At 42.1% G+C, this 17,060-nt stretch overlaps 1 protein-coding gene across 3 annotated transcripts in view; it reads left to right on the top strand.

Annotated features, from left to right (window-relative positions):
• The window catches only part of rpn2 (ribophorin II), a 43,088-nt gene that overhangs the window by 15,068 nt on the left and 10,960 nt on the right, over positions 1-17,060 (top strand). For all 3 annotated transcript variants that reach the window (XM_033041671.1, XM_033041670.1, XM_033041669.1), the window contains exons 8-16: positions 648-766; positions 2,534-2,639; positions 4,759-4,850; positions 4,964-5,078; positions 5,830-6,024; positions 8,615-8,701; positions 10,400-10,495; positions 13,377-13,452; positions 16,309-16,438. In XM_033041671.1, the coding sequence (XP_032897562.1) occupies positions 648-766; positions 2,534-2,639; positions 4,759-4,850; positions 4,964-5,078; positions 5,830-6,024; positions 8,615-8,701; positions 10,400-10,495; positions 13,377-13,452; positions 16,309-16,438 (1,016 nt within the window). The remainder of the gene's footprint in view (positions 1-647; positions 767-2,533; positions 2,640-4,758; positions 4,851-4,963; positions 5,079-5,829; positions 6,025-8,614; positions 8,702-10,399; positions 10,496-13,376; positions 13,453-16,308; positions 16,439-17,060) is intronic.

Below are 17,060 nucleotides of genomic sequence, written 5' to 3'. Positions count from 1 at the left end.
ATACGTATGGGTTGTAAGCTATCCAACTTGAGTAACATAAAGTGCTGTTCTTTCGGTTGGCACATGGTCTCTCCCTAACGGGGGAGGACAAGGCCAAAGATTAGTATCGGGTGTTAAAATGTTTTGCAACTAAGAGCTGAGCAGGCCTTGGGAGCAGGGCACACAGTTCAGTTGATTCACAGCTTAGAATCACAGTTGTGTGGACTCTCCCTTGCGATCTTCCAGTGACTGACTCTCGTCTAGACATCCGGGGTTTTATAGTCCTGCCCCCCCCCCCCAGGTGCATGGATGGTATAGGTTAGGTTTAGAAGGATAAACACAGGCAGGTGGGACTAGTGTAGATGGGGCATGTTGGGCGGTGTACACAAGTTATGCCGAAGGGCCTGTTTCCACGCTGTATGACTGATTTTCTAATTAATAATCTGTTTAATAGGAAAAATTCATTTGGGTTTTAACTTAAACCAATGATTGTATTTGTAAACAGTAGCTGTTTAATTTGCTTCAGACGTTAATGTATATCATTTTTCATACAAAAAAGTAGAACATGGTGTCTGGTGGATAAGCCGCCAAAAGTTCAGGTTACTTTGTTAATAGCATTTCATTGAAATCAACTTCATCTGAAATCTCTTCCACTGCTTATTTCCTAGTTACGTGTTATGAATGTCATGTCCCAGAGTCTGACTTCAGCTGATGTTCAGCTTGAATATGCCAAATCTGCGTTGACAAAAAACACAATTCTTCAGCAATCGTCCTTTGCTTTGAATGGGTAAGAATGAGATTTTGTGACATTGCATATGAAACTTAGTCTTTGTGGGTGACATGAAATGAAAAATATCAATCTCATTGCATCCTTTGTTGTGAGAACTAAGTTGAATCACTATTTATAGAAGGTCATCTCATGGTTAAGATATGATGAGCGTTTGACGGTGCTGGGTCTATATTCGCTGGAGTTTAGAAGAATAAGGGGGGACCTCATTGAAACGTACAGAATAGTGAAAGGCTTGGATAGATTGAATGTGGAGAGGATGTTTCCACTAGTGGGAGAGGTTAGGACTAGAGTCAAAGTCAAAGTAGCCTTTATTGTCCGCGGTCTGAACGAAATTTCATTGCCTTGCAGTCCTACATATAGTAAAAAATTGCAAAAACACACAAAAAACACAAATTAACATCCACCACAGTGAGTTGAATACTCCTCACTGTGATGGAAGGCAAAAGTCTTAAGTCTTTGTCTCTTCCCTTTTTATTCTCCCTCTGCGCCGAGGCGATCCAGGCTTCGGATGTTGTGACCCCACCGGGTGATGGTAAGTAATGTCAGTCCCGCGGCTGAATCCAAGCTCCGCGAACGGGCCGGTTCAACCTCGCGGCCCGGGGTGGTCGAAGCCGCCGAAGCGGCGGCCCTCCAGTCCAGAGGACACAGCTGTTGTCGCGGGAGCTCCAGAGAACAGGTCACCAACCTGCGAGCTCCCGACAATGTCGTCCATCGGGCCCGCGGCCGATCCTCCAAGGTCGGATCGCTGCTGCCGCTGCCTCTGCCCGCTCCAGGGTCTGGTGGCTGCTGCCGCTGCCCGCTCTGAGGTCGGGTTGCCACTGCCGTTGCCCGCTCCGGGGTCGGGGTCGCCACTGCCGCTGCCCGCTCTGAGGTCGGGTCGCCGCAGCCGCTGCCCGCTCCGGGGTCGGGTCGCCGCTGCCCCAGCTCCGAGGCCGCCAGCTCCGCTATTAGGCCCCGGCGCAGGCGGAGACAGAGACGGGGGATACGACAAGAGAAGCCGCATCCCCCCCGAAATAAGAGACCAAAAAACATGTTTTCTCCCCCCCACCCACACACATACACAATAAACCAAAAATGAACTAAAACAGGACAAAAGAACACAAAAAAGAAAAAAACAGACGGACTGCAGGCGAGCCGCAGCTGCTAAGGCAGCGCCGCCATCTTGAATATATCCTCAGAATTTAAGGATGTTCTTTTAGGAAGGAGAGGAGGAATTTATTTAGTCAGATGGTGGAGAATCTGTAGAATTCTTTACCACTGAAGGCTGTGGAGGCAAAGTCAGTGGATATATTTAAGGCAGAGATAAATAGATTTTTTAGTAGTATGGGTGTCAGAGGTTATGGGGGAAAAGGCAGGAGTATGGGGTTTGGAGGGAGATATAGATCAGCCATGAATGAATGGCGGAGGAGACTTGATGGGCCGAATGGGCTAATTCTACTATCGTTATGATCTTATGTTAACGCTGAATTCCCTAAACCTAACAGTAAATTAGGTTGGCAGGTCATCTGACCCTGTATCTTGAAATAAAGAATTAATAAATAACGTGTCTAATGCAGAGTCTAAATAAGATTTGACTTTTTCAAAATATATGTATGTACACAATAGTTTTGCTGTTTTATTGAATCCACTGTTTGAAATGGGGGGAAGAAAAACAATCCTATGGTCAGGAAGGAGCACATCAGATATTCCTAATTCTGGAAGTTATTTTTTTATCTATTATAACCTTTATATATTTGACAGACGTAACTTTTTATTTTTCATTAGTGATATCTTTGAATTGAATTTTATGGAGGCAAAGCCACCAAATGGATATTATGATTTCTCTATTGTTGTGGAAGGTGATAACAGATATAGAGGAAATCATGTGGAGGTATGTGCATCATCTTAAATGGCATTGCATGTAATCATTTAAAAAAATAAAGTATAAAAGAGACTAATTGCATTTATTTCTGAATATAGTGTTCACATTTATATATTCATTTATTCAGATAGCCCTTGCTTTCTCTATCCATCCCTTTCACAATTCTCCCACTAGCCTTACTGTCTCTGCCTATATTCTATCTTTGTCCAGCCCCCTCCTCTGACATCAGAAGGGTCTCGACTCGAAACGTCGCCCATTCCTTCTCTCCAGCGATACTGCCTCACCCGCTGAGTTACTCCAGCATTTTATGTCTACCTTCGATTTTAACCACCATCTGCTGTTCTTTCTTACACATAAGCTCAGCTACATTACCACGGTGTGTTCTTTGACCCTCAACTCTGGTGATCTTTTCTTTGTGATGGAGTATTATTGTTGTGTGTACCAAGATACAAGTGGAAAAACATTGTCCTTGCAGCCTGACCCATTGTGCACATAGACATTTTTGGGTCATTTCATACCTTTGGCTCTCTGCCTATTTGTACTCTAAACACCAGACATCTCTTTAGTTTCGTTCTGATAATTCTCATCCACACTTTCCTCCAAACTGAGTCCCTTGCTCTCAGATGCATGGTTCTACATTTCATTTGTAAAAATTCTCTGCCTGATTAGGTAACTTGTGGTGTTTCTCGAAGATAGACACAAAATGCTGGAGTAACTTAGCTGGACAGGCAGCATCTCTGGGGAGAAGGAATGGGTGACGTATCGAGTTGATACCTCCAGACTGATGTCAAAGGGAAGGGAGATACATAGATAAGTAAGTGTAAGGTGTGAAAACAGGACAATGGGAATGGAGATCAAGGAAAATGTAGAATGGATCATTGTTAGCTGGGAAAAGGTAAAAACAAAACAAACAGAGATAAGATGTAGTCGGAAACAGTCAGACTGGTTGGAGAACAGGGAAGGGGAGGGATGGAGGGAGAGAGAGAGGGAAAGCAAGAGTTACTTGAAGTTAGAGAACTCAATGTTCATACCGCTGGGGCGTTAGCTGCCCAAGCAAAATATGAGGTGCTGTTCCTCCAATTTGTGCTGGGCCTCACTCTGACAATGGAGAAGGCCCAGGACAGAAAGGCCAGTGTGTGAATGGGAGGGAGAGTTAAAGTGTTTAGTAACAGGGAGATTAGGTAGGTTTAGGCAGACTGAGCGGAGGTGTTCAACGAAACGATTGCCGAGCCTGCGTTTGGTCTTGTGTTGTTTCCCCTCTTGGCAAGGGTGGCAGTTGAAAACACCAAACGCGCATCGGAAGGCTAAACAGAGCAGTTTGACATTTGACAGTTTAACAGTTTGACGTTTGACTTGTAACAAAAAATTCAGGCAAGAAAAATTTGACAAGTAGAGCTGTTTCCATACTGCTTGTACAAAAATGAAGGGAAGAAATACTCATTCAAATTATTGAAATGATATGGAAGTTTTTCCAAAAGCTGCTAAAATGAAAAGCCACACTAGAAAGCTTTAATTCTCCTATTTGTTGCATACTTGTTAATATGCAAATGCAGAATTATCAATGATCAATGAAGATCCTTGGATTAAATACGCCCCTTTGCATTGATTGACAGGTGGTTATGTATAAGATTTAAAATACCAAGCTGCGGGAGGAACAGCAGATGCTGTCCATTCCCTCCACACATGCTACTTGATCTGAACTTCCATCAGTTTTTTGGGGGGGGGGGTTTTTGGTTAAGAATCCAGCATCTGCAGTTTCTTATCTCCAGGCATAACATTTGTTTGATGGTTGTCATCTCATTTAGCTTTGCAAACACTCTAATTTGCAGTCACTTTCTGAATTCTACATTCTTGATAGTTATTCTTGGTCTAGCTAGATCTGTATTATATTACACATCCTCATCACTTGTTAATGGTTGTTTTCATGAATTACTAAACATTCTCACAGATTATTGGATACCATTCCATAGCGAAACGCACTAAATGTATTATCAAAGCAAACAAGTGAAAATATTGAATAGATCTTTGTTGCTATCAAATTCTTTAATGTAGAAGAAACCAATTCTGGCAACAGGAATCATTGGTGTTGCAGTTCAAGTATAAACCATATCATTTTGTTTGAATCTAGCTGAAAATCAAGGTTGCCACTGAAGTTGGGATAACAAATGTTGATGTTTCCATAGTTGATAAAGATCAGACCATTGCACCAAAAACCACAAGGTAAAGAATCGATTGTTTATCAAAGTGTTCCTAAAACTAACTTTTTGGGAAATAGTTTGAATTTTATAAATACTAATTTAGCCTTCATTTGCCTTTAATGTTTATCTTGTTAGGGTGATTTATCCACACCAAGCCAAGGGTGTTATTACTGCTGATGGTCACCAGAGCTTCGCATTATCTTTCACGTTGGTTGATGTAAACACTGGATTTCAGCTTACTCCACATCAAGTATGTACTGTCCCCTTTCACCTGTGTTATCTTCAGGTACCGTGTTATATTAGGTAACTTGCAATGTAGTATTTAAGTCAGATCTTGCTGAGCCAGACTTTTCCCCCCACAACCGCCTTACCCAGAATTGCCCCCTCCCAAAAACTGAACGTGTTCACAAATTTCACGCGGCAACGGCCCGCAGCCGCCTCGACGCCGTACGCACGTCTTGACGCCATACGTCACGCATGAACCTCCCGCGGATTTCGCTCGAACTTCACGTCACTCACGCGACCTCCGCGCGGCCCCCGCTTCCGGTTTGGTCGCGCTCGCCGCATGCAGGCGCATGCTAGTGGGACCGGCCCTGTACGGGGCTCACTCGACCTCCGCGCAGCCCCCGCTTCCGGTTTGGTCGCGCTTGCCGCATGCAGGTCGCATGCTCGTGGGATAGGCCCTTAAGGGTGTCGGGAGTTATGGGGAGAAGGCAGGAGAATGGGTTTGAGAGGGAAAGATAGATCAGCAATGATTGAATGGCGAAGTAGACTTGATGGGCCGGATAGCCTAATTCTGCTCCCAGAATTGATGAACTTTATAAACCGGCACTTTATCTTTAAGATTCTGGTCCTGGGGTTTCAGCAATATTATGGCCTCTGCTGATGTACTGAGGAAGCCTTGCCACCCAGGAACCCCCTGCCCCATCTATCTTTGCTGTTAAAAAAAAAAAGAATCTTCATATGATATTGAGGTATATTGTCAATTTTGTATATTTTAGACATTTGTGCGGCTGTACAATCAGAAGACTGAACAGGAAGTGGTATTTGTGGCTGAACCAGACAGTAAAAATGTATACAAGTTTGACTTGGATGTGACAGAAAGAAAGTCTGAATTTAATTCAGTCTCTGGATCTTATGACCTCTCTTTGATAATTGGAGATGCAACACTTGAAAACCCAATTTTATGGCACCTGGTAAGTTTTTTCTCCCTTCGAGCATTTTTTTTTTGTGTTTAAGGTTCCAATAATGGAAATAGCTATGATTTTTATATGACTTGAAATTTGTTCAATGTATCATTGGTCTTCTTTGGCTTGATCTTATTGTTAATTTGGTGGTTCCACTGCCTTTTTGATGCTTTAATGTAATGGTTTCATCACAATTAGGTTAATGTGTGCTCCTTAACCCAGCCTCAGTTAATTTGCCATGCAATTACATTTTTAGAAAAAGATCTGAATTAGTCTCATGTAAGATTAAAAACCCACCATTTGGCTTTCTAAACTCAAGCTCTTCTATCAAACATATACGGGTGAAACATTTTAATGCTATAAATTCAATAACATTGTTCTTTGATTTCCCTAGGAGTTTAATTTTTTTAAAGGCTTTGTTCATTATTCAATATTAAGTATTAATTACCAATAAAATTATTCATAATTTCACCTTTTTGCTCTAAAGAACCAGAATAGAGTTCATGTGTCTTTTATTAAATAACGATCTATGAGAGGACTAAAAATCACACTGGAGATCCATTGATCTCCAGTTCATTGATTTTAGGTGAATGGTGATCATGGTCATTGTGGTCTCAGTGGGACAAAGGGCCTGTTTCCATGCTGTATCTCTAAACAAGAACCTAAAACGAAACTAGTTATTGTAATCTCCATGACAATCTGTAAGCATCAGTTGTTGCTTATCCAATTCTCTTCACGAGCTGAGAAGTGCAGGGGAATCCAATTCAAATACATTTGATTATCTTGTTTATAATTTAATGTGTGTATACTAATTTTCCGTATTGTTGCATCACTTTTGTACCACACCTGTTGCAATGGAATGCAAACTGTCTGTTTGGATAAAGGCTGTCCGGAATTTGAGTTTACTTTGAGTCTCTCGAAGCACTTTCATGATGGTGTGCTGCTTAGCAATTGATGACCTAATCTGTTGTACTGCTTACCGACTAAAATGTTTGGGTTCATTGTCATATGTACCAAGGTACAGATAAGCTTTGTTTCAGTCAAATCGGATAAATACAATCAAGTCAAACTTTTACAAACAAACAAGTCAAATTTTACAGCCTTAACATTTTTCAACAACTCTCAAGTTATGTTTTGGATTTCATGACCTGCATAGATTACGTTAGGTTTTTGAAGTTCAATACAAAAGTCACTAAAGAGTATTCTGAGGGATAGAATATACATGCATTTAGATGGACAAGAGCTGATTTGGGATAGTCAACATGGTTTTGTATGTGGGAGGTCATGTCGCATGAATCTAATTGGGTTTTTTTAAGATGTGACAAAAAAAGATTGATGAGGGCAGAGCTGTAGATGTATATATGGACTTCAGCAAAGCATTCAACAAGGTTCCACATGGTAGGCTGCTCTGGAAGGTTAAGTCGCATGGGATCCAAGGAGAGATAGCTGAATGAATAGAAAATTGGCATGAAAGGAAGTAGAAGGTGATGGTGGAAGGTTGCTTCTCGGACTAGTGGTGTGCCTCGAGTTTCGATGCTGGGCCTGTCCCTTTTTTAATCTATATCAATGATTTGGATGAGAATTTACGTGGAAAAATTAGCAAGTTTACAGATGAAACAAAAGTCGGTGGTTTTGCCGGTAGTGAAAATGGTTGTGAAAAAATTGCAGCAGGATCTTGATCGGTTGGCCAGGTGGGCTGAGGAATGGTTAATGGAATTTAATGCAGAGAAATGTGAGGTGTTGCGTTTTAGGAAGTCTAACATGGGCAGGACCTACACATTGAATGGTAGGGCTCTGGCAAGTGATATAGAGCAGAGGGATCTAGGAGTGCAGGTACGTAGTTCCTTGAAGGTGGTGTCACAGGTACATGGGGTGGTCAAAAAGGCTTTTGGCACATTGGCCTTCATCAAACAGAGTATTGAGCATAAGTTGAGAGGTCATGTTGCAGTTATATAAGATGTTGGTGAGGCCGCATTTAGAGTATTGTGTTCAGTTCTGGGTACCATGTTATAGGAAATATGTTGTCAGGCTGGAAAGGGTACAGAGAAGATTTACGAGGATGTTGCCAGGACCAGAGGGTCTGAGCTATATGGAGAGACTGAGTTGGATGGGATTCTATTCCTTGGAGTGCAGGAGGATGAGGGGTAATCTTATAGAGATGTATAAAATCATGAGTGGAATAGATCAGGCAGATACACAGAGTCTATTGCCCAGAGTATGGGAACCGAAGACCAGAGAACATAGGTTTAAGGTGAAGGGAAAAATAATTAATAGGGATCTGAGAGGTAATTTTTCACACAAATTATGGTGGGTGTATGGAACGAGCTGCCAGATGAGGTAATTGAGACGGGGAATATCGCAGCTTTTAAGAATCAGATAAACAGGTACATGAATGTGACAGGTTTGGAGGGATATGGACCAAATGCAGGCAGGTGGGACTAGTGTAGCTGGGACATGTTGGGCTGAAGTGCCTGTTTCCACGCTGACAAAAGCTGGACCATAAGATGAAGCAACCATGGTTTTAGTATGACATTTTATTTTCACATATGTTATAGATCTTAACATTTAAAGATATGTTTTCTTTTCATGACTGTTGTAGGCTGATGTTGTAATTAAGTTTCCTGATGAAGAATCTCCAACCCCAGTACAATCTCAGGATCTCTTTGTCCCCAAACCTGAAATTCAGGTAGGTCTGTGTACAAGATTAAACTGCACATAATGAATTTGTTCTGATCACATTTAGCCCAGGTAACAATAATAACAATATTACATTTCCACTGCTGGAATTCTGAAATAAAAACAAAAATACCATTAGTGCACAAGTCACTCGTCCATGTGGACCAAAAAAAAGTTAACTGCAGGTAAACCGTGACCTTCCTGCAGATGGTGTATGACATGTTGAGTTTTTACAGCAATTCAGTCCAGGTAGTATATGTGCTGGTAGTATAACAGTTTGCTTTACACTACAGGGAATACATCATGCCAGGCATTTAACATCCATGAATTGCTTCACAACATGACTTGTACCACATGTGGTTACGTTCTTACAGTTATTTTCTATTTCATTCAGATTTTGATTAGTGGGAGCAGACACGTTTACAGTGACATGTCAATCTCTGTTTAACATCTACTTTAAAATCTTGCCTCTAACTTTAATTTCATGTAATGACAAATAATGTGTACAATATAAATAATGGAAAGTATTGGGAAAGCCCAAAGTTTGACAAATGTATTGTCTCGCGTCTCTGCCCTCTTTCTGAAGACATTTTTGCATATTGTCAACTTTAAATGTGAACTAGTAAGTTCCATGGTTGAGAAAGTTAATCCTGTACACAATTCAATCATTTCGATTTAAGAAGGTAAAAGCAATTAATTTATAAAAGTCAGATTATTTTGTACAAACCTTTGTACTTCAAGTATGGCAAGTCGTGGAATTTTAATTTCACACAAATTATGCATGCATCTTTTCTCAAATGTCAAAGTGCATTTTGGCCTTTCAAAGTCTTAATCTACATTCTTTTAATTCTAGGAAATTGTAAATTATAAACACAGGAACTTGTTTGTTCATTTCCTTCAACATATTTGTATGTTAGTTTATAATTGCCTCCCATTTAAGATTAAATGCACCTTCCATCTGTCTACCTGTTCCGATAACTTGTTATCTTTCTACTTTCTCCCTCCCACTCTCCCTCCCACTCCCACACTCACTCTCCCTCCCACTCCCACACTCGCTCACTCTCCCTCCCACTCTCCCTCCCACTCTCCCTCCCACTCTCCCTCCCACTCTCCCTCCCACTCTCCCTCCCACTCTCCCTCCCACTCTCCATCCCACTCTCCCTCCCACTCTCCCACCCACTCTCCCACTCACTCTCCCACTCACTCTCCCACTCACTCACTCTCCCTCCCACTCTCCCGCTCACTCACTCTCGCACTCACTCACTCACTCACTCTCCCACTCTCCCCTGCTTCTGGCTGCTATTTATTCATCCACTACACTCAAGCTTCAGCCCTACTTTATTCCATAATTTAAATACTATCATCTCTAATGTTGCTTTCCTGAAGTAAGTATCTTGAAAGCTGTACCATTGACTATTTTTACTTCAATACTTGGCCTGTATTGTTTCTGTATATTTGGTAACTGTCTCTAACCTCTTGTTAATCAAATCTGTGAACATTAGGGGTCTATCTGACTATTGAATGGAAGTTTATATTTTTTTAAGTTGCAGTGCAATTCGAGGACTTGAATGAAAATCACTCATAGGAAGTAAAAGCACATATTGTTTTAACTTTGATTTTTTCTCTTGTATGATTAGTCGCAACATAGCAAATTATCTTTTAACCCTAGTTTTCATGTGGTAAATATTTAAACATGATTTCTTTGCAGCATCTCTTTAGGGAACCTGAAAAGAAGCCACCAATTGCAGTCTCAAATACTTTCACTGCCCTTGTGTTAGCTCCCCTCCTACTGCTTATAATTCTGGTAAGTAGTCATTTTTATCAACGTTTTTAAGATGGTTGTTGCAATAACTGGAATTATGATTGCAGCAGTGTCTGTTTTATGGGAAGGCAAACCCAATATTTTTGCCAAAAGTTAAGTATAGCTATCGCTGTATTTTGAACAATTACAGTATACTTGATATTCTGTCACAGCTAAAGCATATCTATTTTGATTTTCACTATCACAATTTTGTCTTGCTTGATCCAAAGAAAAAATTAAAAGTGAATAAGGCAATTTTGCTGCCAACTAGAATGCCAGTTTAAATTTGTACCGAGGCATGGGTATCACATCCAAACCTTGTATTCTCACCAAGTATTTGGATATCATGAACCTTGCAGAATGGTGATCAGTTATGGTTGACCTACCTTTCTTCAGATTCTTGATGTTTGTAAAAAGAACATGAAATTAATTATGAAGCCCATTAAGAAATACCTACCAAGAGTTGACATCTGGTCCTTTGGTTCTGGGTATTTAGGGTGTAAAACTACGATCAGAATCATCTGTATCCACGTATCACTTGCCAGTCTTTGTCCCAACACCACCTCTTTTCCAGCTTTCTCCCCCTCCCCCTCTATTCTCCCTTTGCCTGTATCATAGAATCATACATGGAAACGGGCCCCTTGGCCCAACTCATCTATGCTGACCAACATTTCAGTCTATGCTGGTCACATTTGCCAGTGTTCAGCCCACATCTTTATAAACCTTTCCTAACCACTTACCTGTCCAAGTGTCTTTTAAGTGCTGTTATAATATCTATCATATCTAACTCCTTTGGCTGCTCATTCCATAAACCCATGATTCAATAATTATTCACTAACCTACACCGGTAGCTCTGCTCGCTCTTCCCATCCATCCCAAACCACCCTCTCTCCAGGTATTTCCCCTGTAATTGCATGAAATGCAACACCTGTCCCTATACCTCTTGCCTTGACTCCATCCAGGGATCCCGGCGATCCTTTCAGGTGAGGCAGAGGTTCACTTGCAGCTCTTCCAACGTCATCACTGTATCTGTTGTTCTCAGTGTGAACTCCTGTAGATCAGACTGGCTGATCGTTTCTCTGGACAGCTATGCTTGGCCTACGTGATCTCCCGGTTGCCAAACATTGCAACTCCCGTTCCCATTCACATACTGACCTTTCTGTCATGGGCCTCCTCCCCTGTCATGGTGAGGCCACATGCAAATTGGAGGAGCAGCACCTCATATTCGCTTGGGCTGCTTACAACCCAGTGGTAGGAATATTATTTTTCTAATTTCAAGTAACTCTTGCATTCCCTCTCTCTCCGTCCCTCCCATGCCCTAGTCGTCCTGCTAGTTTCATTGTTTTTATCCCTTCATTGGCATTTCTTCATTGTGACCTCCACCTTTCCTTGGTCATCGGTGCCGGCTCTGATTTGTTCTGTACCTTTTCATACCTCTAGTTTCTCTCTCTCCTGACTCCCAGTCTAAAGAAGGGTCTCGACCTGAATCGTCACCTATTCCTTTTCTCCAGAGATGCTGCCTGACCCACTGAGTTACTCCAGCATTTTGTGTCTATATTCTGAACTGTAATGTGAGTATCATTTTAAAATGATATTCACATTGCAAATTATTTTTCTGACATGATGCAGGCAATGACCATTAACAAACACTGATACTGTGTCCTAAGCCCCCTGCTGTTTAGTCTGCTTACACACGACTGTACTGCTAGACTCAACAACAACTTCATCAACAAGTTCGCTGATGACACAACAGTGGTGGGTTTCATCAGTGACAATGATGAGTCGGCATACAGGATGGAGGTGGAGCTGCTCACAGGATGGTGCAAATCCCACAACCTCATTCTCAACGTGGGAAAAACTAAGGAGATGGTGGTTGACTTCAGGAGGGTGGGAAAACAACACCATACACCTCTGCACATCGATGGAGCTGATGTGGAAAGGGTCAGCAGCGTGAAGTTCCTAGGACTCCACCTGTCAGATGACCTGACGTCCACGACCAACACCACAGCACTGGTCAAGAGAGCCCAGCAGCGACTACACCCTCTCCGAAGACTACGGAAAGCAGGTCTCCCCACTACACACCTACGAACTTTTTATAGGGGGACAATCGAGAGCACATTAACCTACGGCATCACTTCCTGGTTCGGGAGCTGCAAGGCGTACGAACGGCACCAACCAGACAGGATTGTGAAGACTGCCAGCAGGATTATTGGTGCTCCACTCCCTTTCCTGCTGGACATGTACAGGAAGAGATGTATCAGCAGAGCCATCTCCATCGTCAAAGACCCCTACCACCCATCGCATCACATATTCTCCATCCTGCCATCTGGGAAGAGGTACAGGAGCATTAGCTGCAAAACCAGCAGGATGCTCCTCAGCTTCTTCCCGCAGGCTATGACTGATAAACGGACTTTGCCCCCTGCCAAAGTATCGCGCACCAACCACCAACCTGGACACACTGCAGCAGAGCCACTGTCGTGCCGCTGCCGATCGGAACGCCTGTTGATGTTTAGTAGAGTAGAGTGTTTAATTTGTTCATGATATATGTATTTTTATTTCTATTTATTTTTTACTGCACACTGAATGGACACTGGTTGAGCAATGTTTTTTTGTTTCCTCTGGGTATGTGAGTACTCGGGAAAATGACAATAAAGATATACTTGATACTTGATACTGAAATTAACGCTGTCTTTGCAATGAAATCACTGCCAGCAATTAATTTGTTTTTTTTCTCCGTTTCCTAGGTTAAAATATTCCTGTTTAAATAATATGTTTAAAATAAATGCAATGTTGATCTTAAATTGTACCCATTTTTGAGATGTTATTGTTATACAAATTACCTTTTAACCTTGTTTCTTTGCTTCAAATTTGTCTTCTCTTGCAGTGGATCAAATTGGGTGTCAACATCTCTAACTTCACCTTTTCACCAAGCACTATCGTCTTCCATTTGGGTCATGCCGGTGAGTTTTTATGACGAGAAACAAATCATTTTTAAATACCATCAGACTGGTATTTATTCATTTGTCAATATTTTCCCAATTGAAGATGTTGCCTTTCCAATCACAACTTGCATCATATCTATCACTTGCTATCTTGTTTTCATTCTGTACTTGACCACTGGGTTCCTGCAAATAAAACATTGATTTATTGGAACTATTTCAGATGTCTGATTGGATAGAAGCAGGTGCAAGTTCAAAAGAAATAGTTGCAAACTGTAAAGCTTGTTGGAAGATGTTTGGTGGGGGGGGGGGGGGGGGGAGAGAAACCAGTGCAAAGTCAGCCTGGGTTCAGGGGAAGGGAAGGGGGAGGGGATTTAAGGGGGAAAGAAAGGGAAAGGAGTTGTTTGTAGAAGTTACCTGAAATTGGAGAAAACAATGTTCATATCATTGGCTACCCAAGTGGAATATGAGGTGCTGTTCTTCCAATTTGCATGTGGTCTCACTCTGGCAATGGAGGAGGCCCAGGACAAAGGTCAGTTTGGGAATAAGAAGTGAAGTCAAAATGCTTAGCAGCCGGGAGATCCAGTAGGCCTTGGTAGACTGAGTTCAAGTGTTTAGCAAAGCAGTCGTCGAAGCTACACTTGGTCCTATATAGGATCCCACATCAGGATCACCAGATGCAGTAGAGGAGGTGCATGTAAACCCCTCTCACGCCTAGAAGGACTGCTGGGATCCTTGGGTGGAGTCAAGGGAGGAGGTATAAGGACGGGTGTTGCTTCTCCTGCAGTTGCAGCGTAAACAACCCTGGGAGGGGGTGGTTAGGTTGGGAAGGGATGTGAATCAAAGGGTTGCAGAGGGACTGGTCCCCACGGAAGGTTGAAAGGGGATATGTCTAGTGGGATCACGTTGCAGGTGACAGAAATGTCTGAGGATGATGTGTTGGATGCAGAGGCTGAAGGGGTGAAAGGTTAGAACCAGGGGAACTCTATTCTTGCTCTGGGAGGAGAGGGAGCGATAGCAGAACCATTGGACAGGAGGACATGGCTGAGGGTTTCATTTATGACACCCAGGGGGAAGCCATGGTACGCACCGACCAGCAATGCCTGCACATTAACACTATCTAACATACACTAGGAACATTTTCATTTTATACTAAGCCAATTAACTGCCAAATTTGTACGTCTTTGGTGTGTGGGAGGAAACCGGAGATCTCAGAGAAAACCCACACGGTCACGGGGAGAATGTACAAATTCCGTACAGACAGTACCAACAGTCAGGATCACCCCTGGGTCTCAAGCGCTGATAGGCAACAACTCTACTGCTGCGCTACTGTGCCGCCCTAAAATCCTTATAGGGAAACACTCATCTTGGGAGCCTATGTGGCCATGACGGAGGAATTGAGAGTAAGGGTAGCATCTTTGCAAATGGCACGGTGGGAGGAAGTGTAGTCCAGACAACTGTGGGAGTCCGTAGGCTTGTAGTAGATGTCAGTCAACAGTCTGTCCCTGAGATGGAGATGGATCAAGATGGGGGAGAGAGATGTCAAATATAGTCCAGATGAATTTGAGGATAGTGTTCATGGTGAAGTTAATGAAGTCCATGAGTTCTGGATAGGTGCTAGACAAAGCCCACGCTGACCATCCTGTCCTGGCCGCCTCTATTGCCAGAGTGAGACCACACGCGAACTGGAGGCACAGCACTTTATATTGCACTCGGGTAGCCAACAGCCCAACGGTATGACCGTTGAATTCTCAAATTTTAAGTGACTTCTGCGAACAGCACCCTTTCCCTTTCCTTCCCCTCAACACTATCCACCCACTCCCGTCACCTGAACCCTGGCTGACCTTGCACTGGTTCCACCAAAAATCTTCTAGCTCTACAGTTCACAAGTATGTCTTTCTTTTGTGCTCACACATGCTTCTATCCAACAATCTGCCTATCAGGGAACCTCCCTCGCCTGAGGTCATCTGTTGCCGGCGGTGATTTGTCCGGTCCCCTCTGCTCTCGGTTTCTCTTTCGAAATGTCACCTATCCATTTTCTCCAGAGATACTGCTTGATTCCAAGTTACTCCAGTATTTTATGTCTATCTCAATGACTTGTATTCAAAAGAAAAGATCTGCACAGAATGTCCTGGAGGCTCTGATCATAAAACAGACAGTGGATTCTGCCAGATGATTAGCTCAGCTGTGTCAAAGTTGTTTGTGACAATGTCTCCTCACTACCTTTTAGTTTGGTTCCTTGTACAGTTTGCATCCCATTACCACCACAAGGAAATCACATAACCAGGCTTATTTACAGAAAGCTGTTTAATTGTGGTGATGTAAAGTATTCATCAGTTTCAGATGGTCTTTCACAGTGAAATTGCAGATTGGAGAGTGTGGAGAAAATGTTTTCCTTGTCATTTATTTCAAAAGAACCAGTTAAATTGTGCTACACACAAAGATTGGACCTCTAATATAATGCAATTGTTGATGAATTGGGAGGTGCATTGTGCATCATCATTCCTGCAAGGCCAGTTAATGGTATAAACTGCTGGAGTAACTCAGCAGTTCAGGCTGCATCTCTAGAGAACATTGGAATGTGACATTTTGGGTCAGGACCCTTCAGACTGGTTTCAGGTCCCTAACTGAAATGCTAGCCTGAAGAAAGGTTCTGATCCAAAACGTCACGTATCAATCTTTCCTGACTTGCTGGGTTATTATGGCTCACTTTATTTTGTATAAACCAGCAGTTGCAGTTTGTAGTATCTCCAGTCAATGATACACTTCGCTATTAGTAGTTTTCATCCAATGTTTATTCAAGCTCGAAATTCTACCACTACCTCATTTTAGCCAGAGGTGGTCTTAAATGTTCACCTTTGTCCTACTCACTTCTAGGGATGTTGGGATTGATGTATGTATATTGGACTCAACTGAACATGTTCCAGACTCTGCAGTACCTTGCTGTGCTTGGCAGCATCACCTTCTTTGCTGGGAACAGAATGTTAGCTCAAAAGGCTGTGAAGCGGTAAGAAGTTGTTACTCAGCTCAAGTATTCAATGTATCATTGTAATTGTATTTTTGTATTTTCCAGATTAACTTTGTCACTATGGAGATTAGTTTTTAAGTACAAAGATATATGGCCTCTAACTCTCATCACTAAATTTGCAGGAGCTTGCATTCAATACAATTGTAGTAAATGCCTACTATGTTCTGTGTGCTGAAGCAAAGCAAGAATTTCATTGTCCTATACAGGGACACATGACAATAAACTCACTTGAACTTGAATCCAAATAATGATCCTGATTTAAATGTCTTGACCAGTAGCTAGTCAGTGGTAATTTTATTGGTTCTCACTGCACTTGGGGTTACCATTTTCTGATTATAATTTAACTACAGTGCCTTCCAAAATGTTTGGGACAAAGACCCATCATTTATTTATTTGCCTCTACTCCACAATTTGAGATTTGTAATATTTTTTTAAAAAATCACATGTGGTTAAAGTGCATATTGTCAGATTTTAATAAAGGCCATTTATCCATTTTGGTTTCACCATGTAGAAATTACAGCAGTGTTTATATTTCTTGGTATTGCATTATAAAGACCTGTTAACGGGATAGCTTTATTTAAAGCGCATCAGGTGCTTGATG

This window comes from Amblyraja radiata, chromosome 23 (genome assembly GCF_010909765.2).
Source record: "Amblyraja radiata isolate CabotCenter1 chromosome 23, sAmbRad1.1.pri, whole genome shotgun sequence".
In the NCBI taxonomy this organism is placed as follows: Eukaryota; Metazoa; Chordata; class Chondrichthyes; order Rajiformes; family Rajidae; genus Amblyraja; species Amblyraja radiata.
Note: the sequence above shows the minus strand (reverse complement) of the source record. Positions and strands in the feature narration are given on the sequence as shown.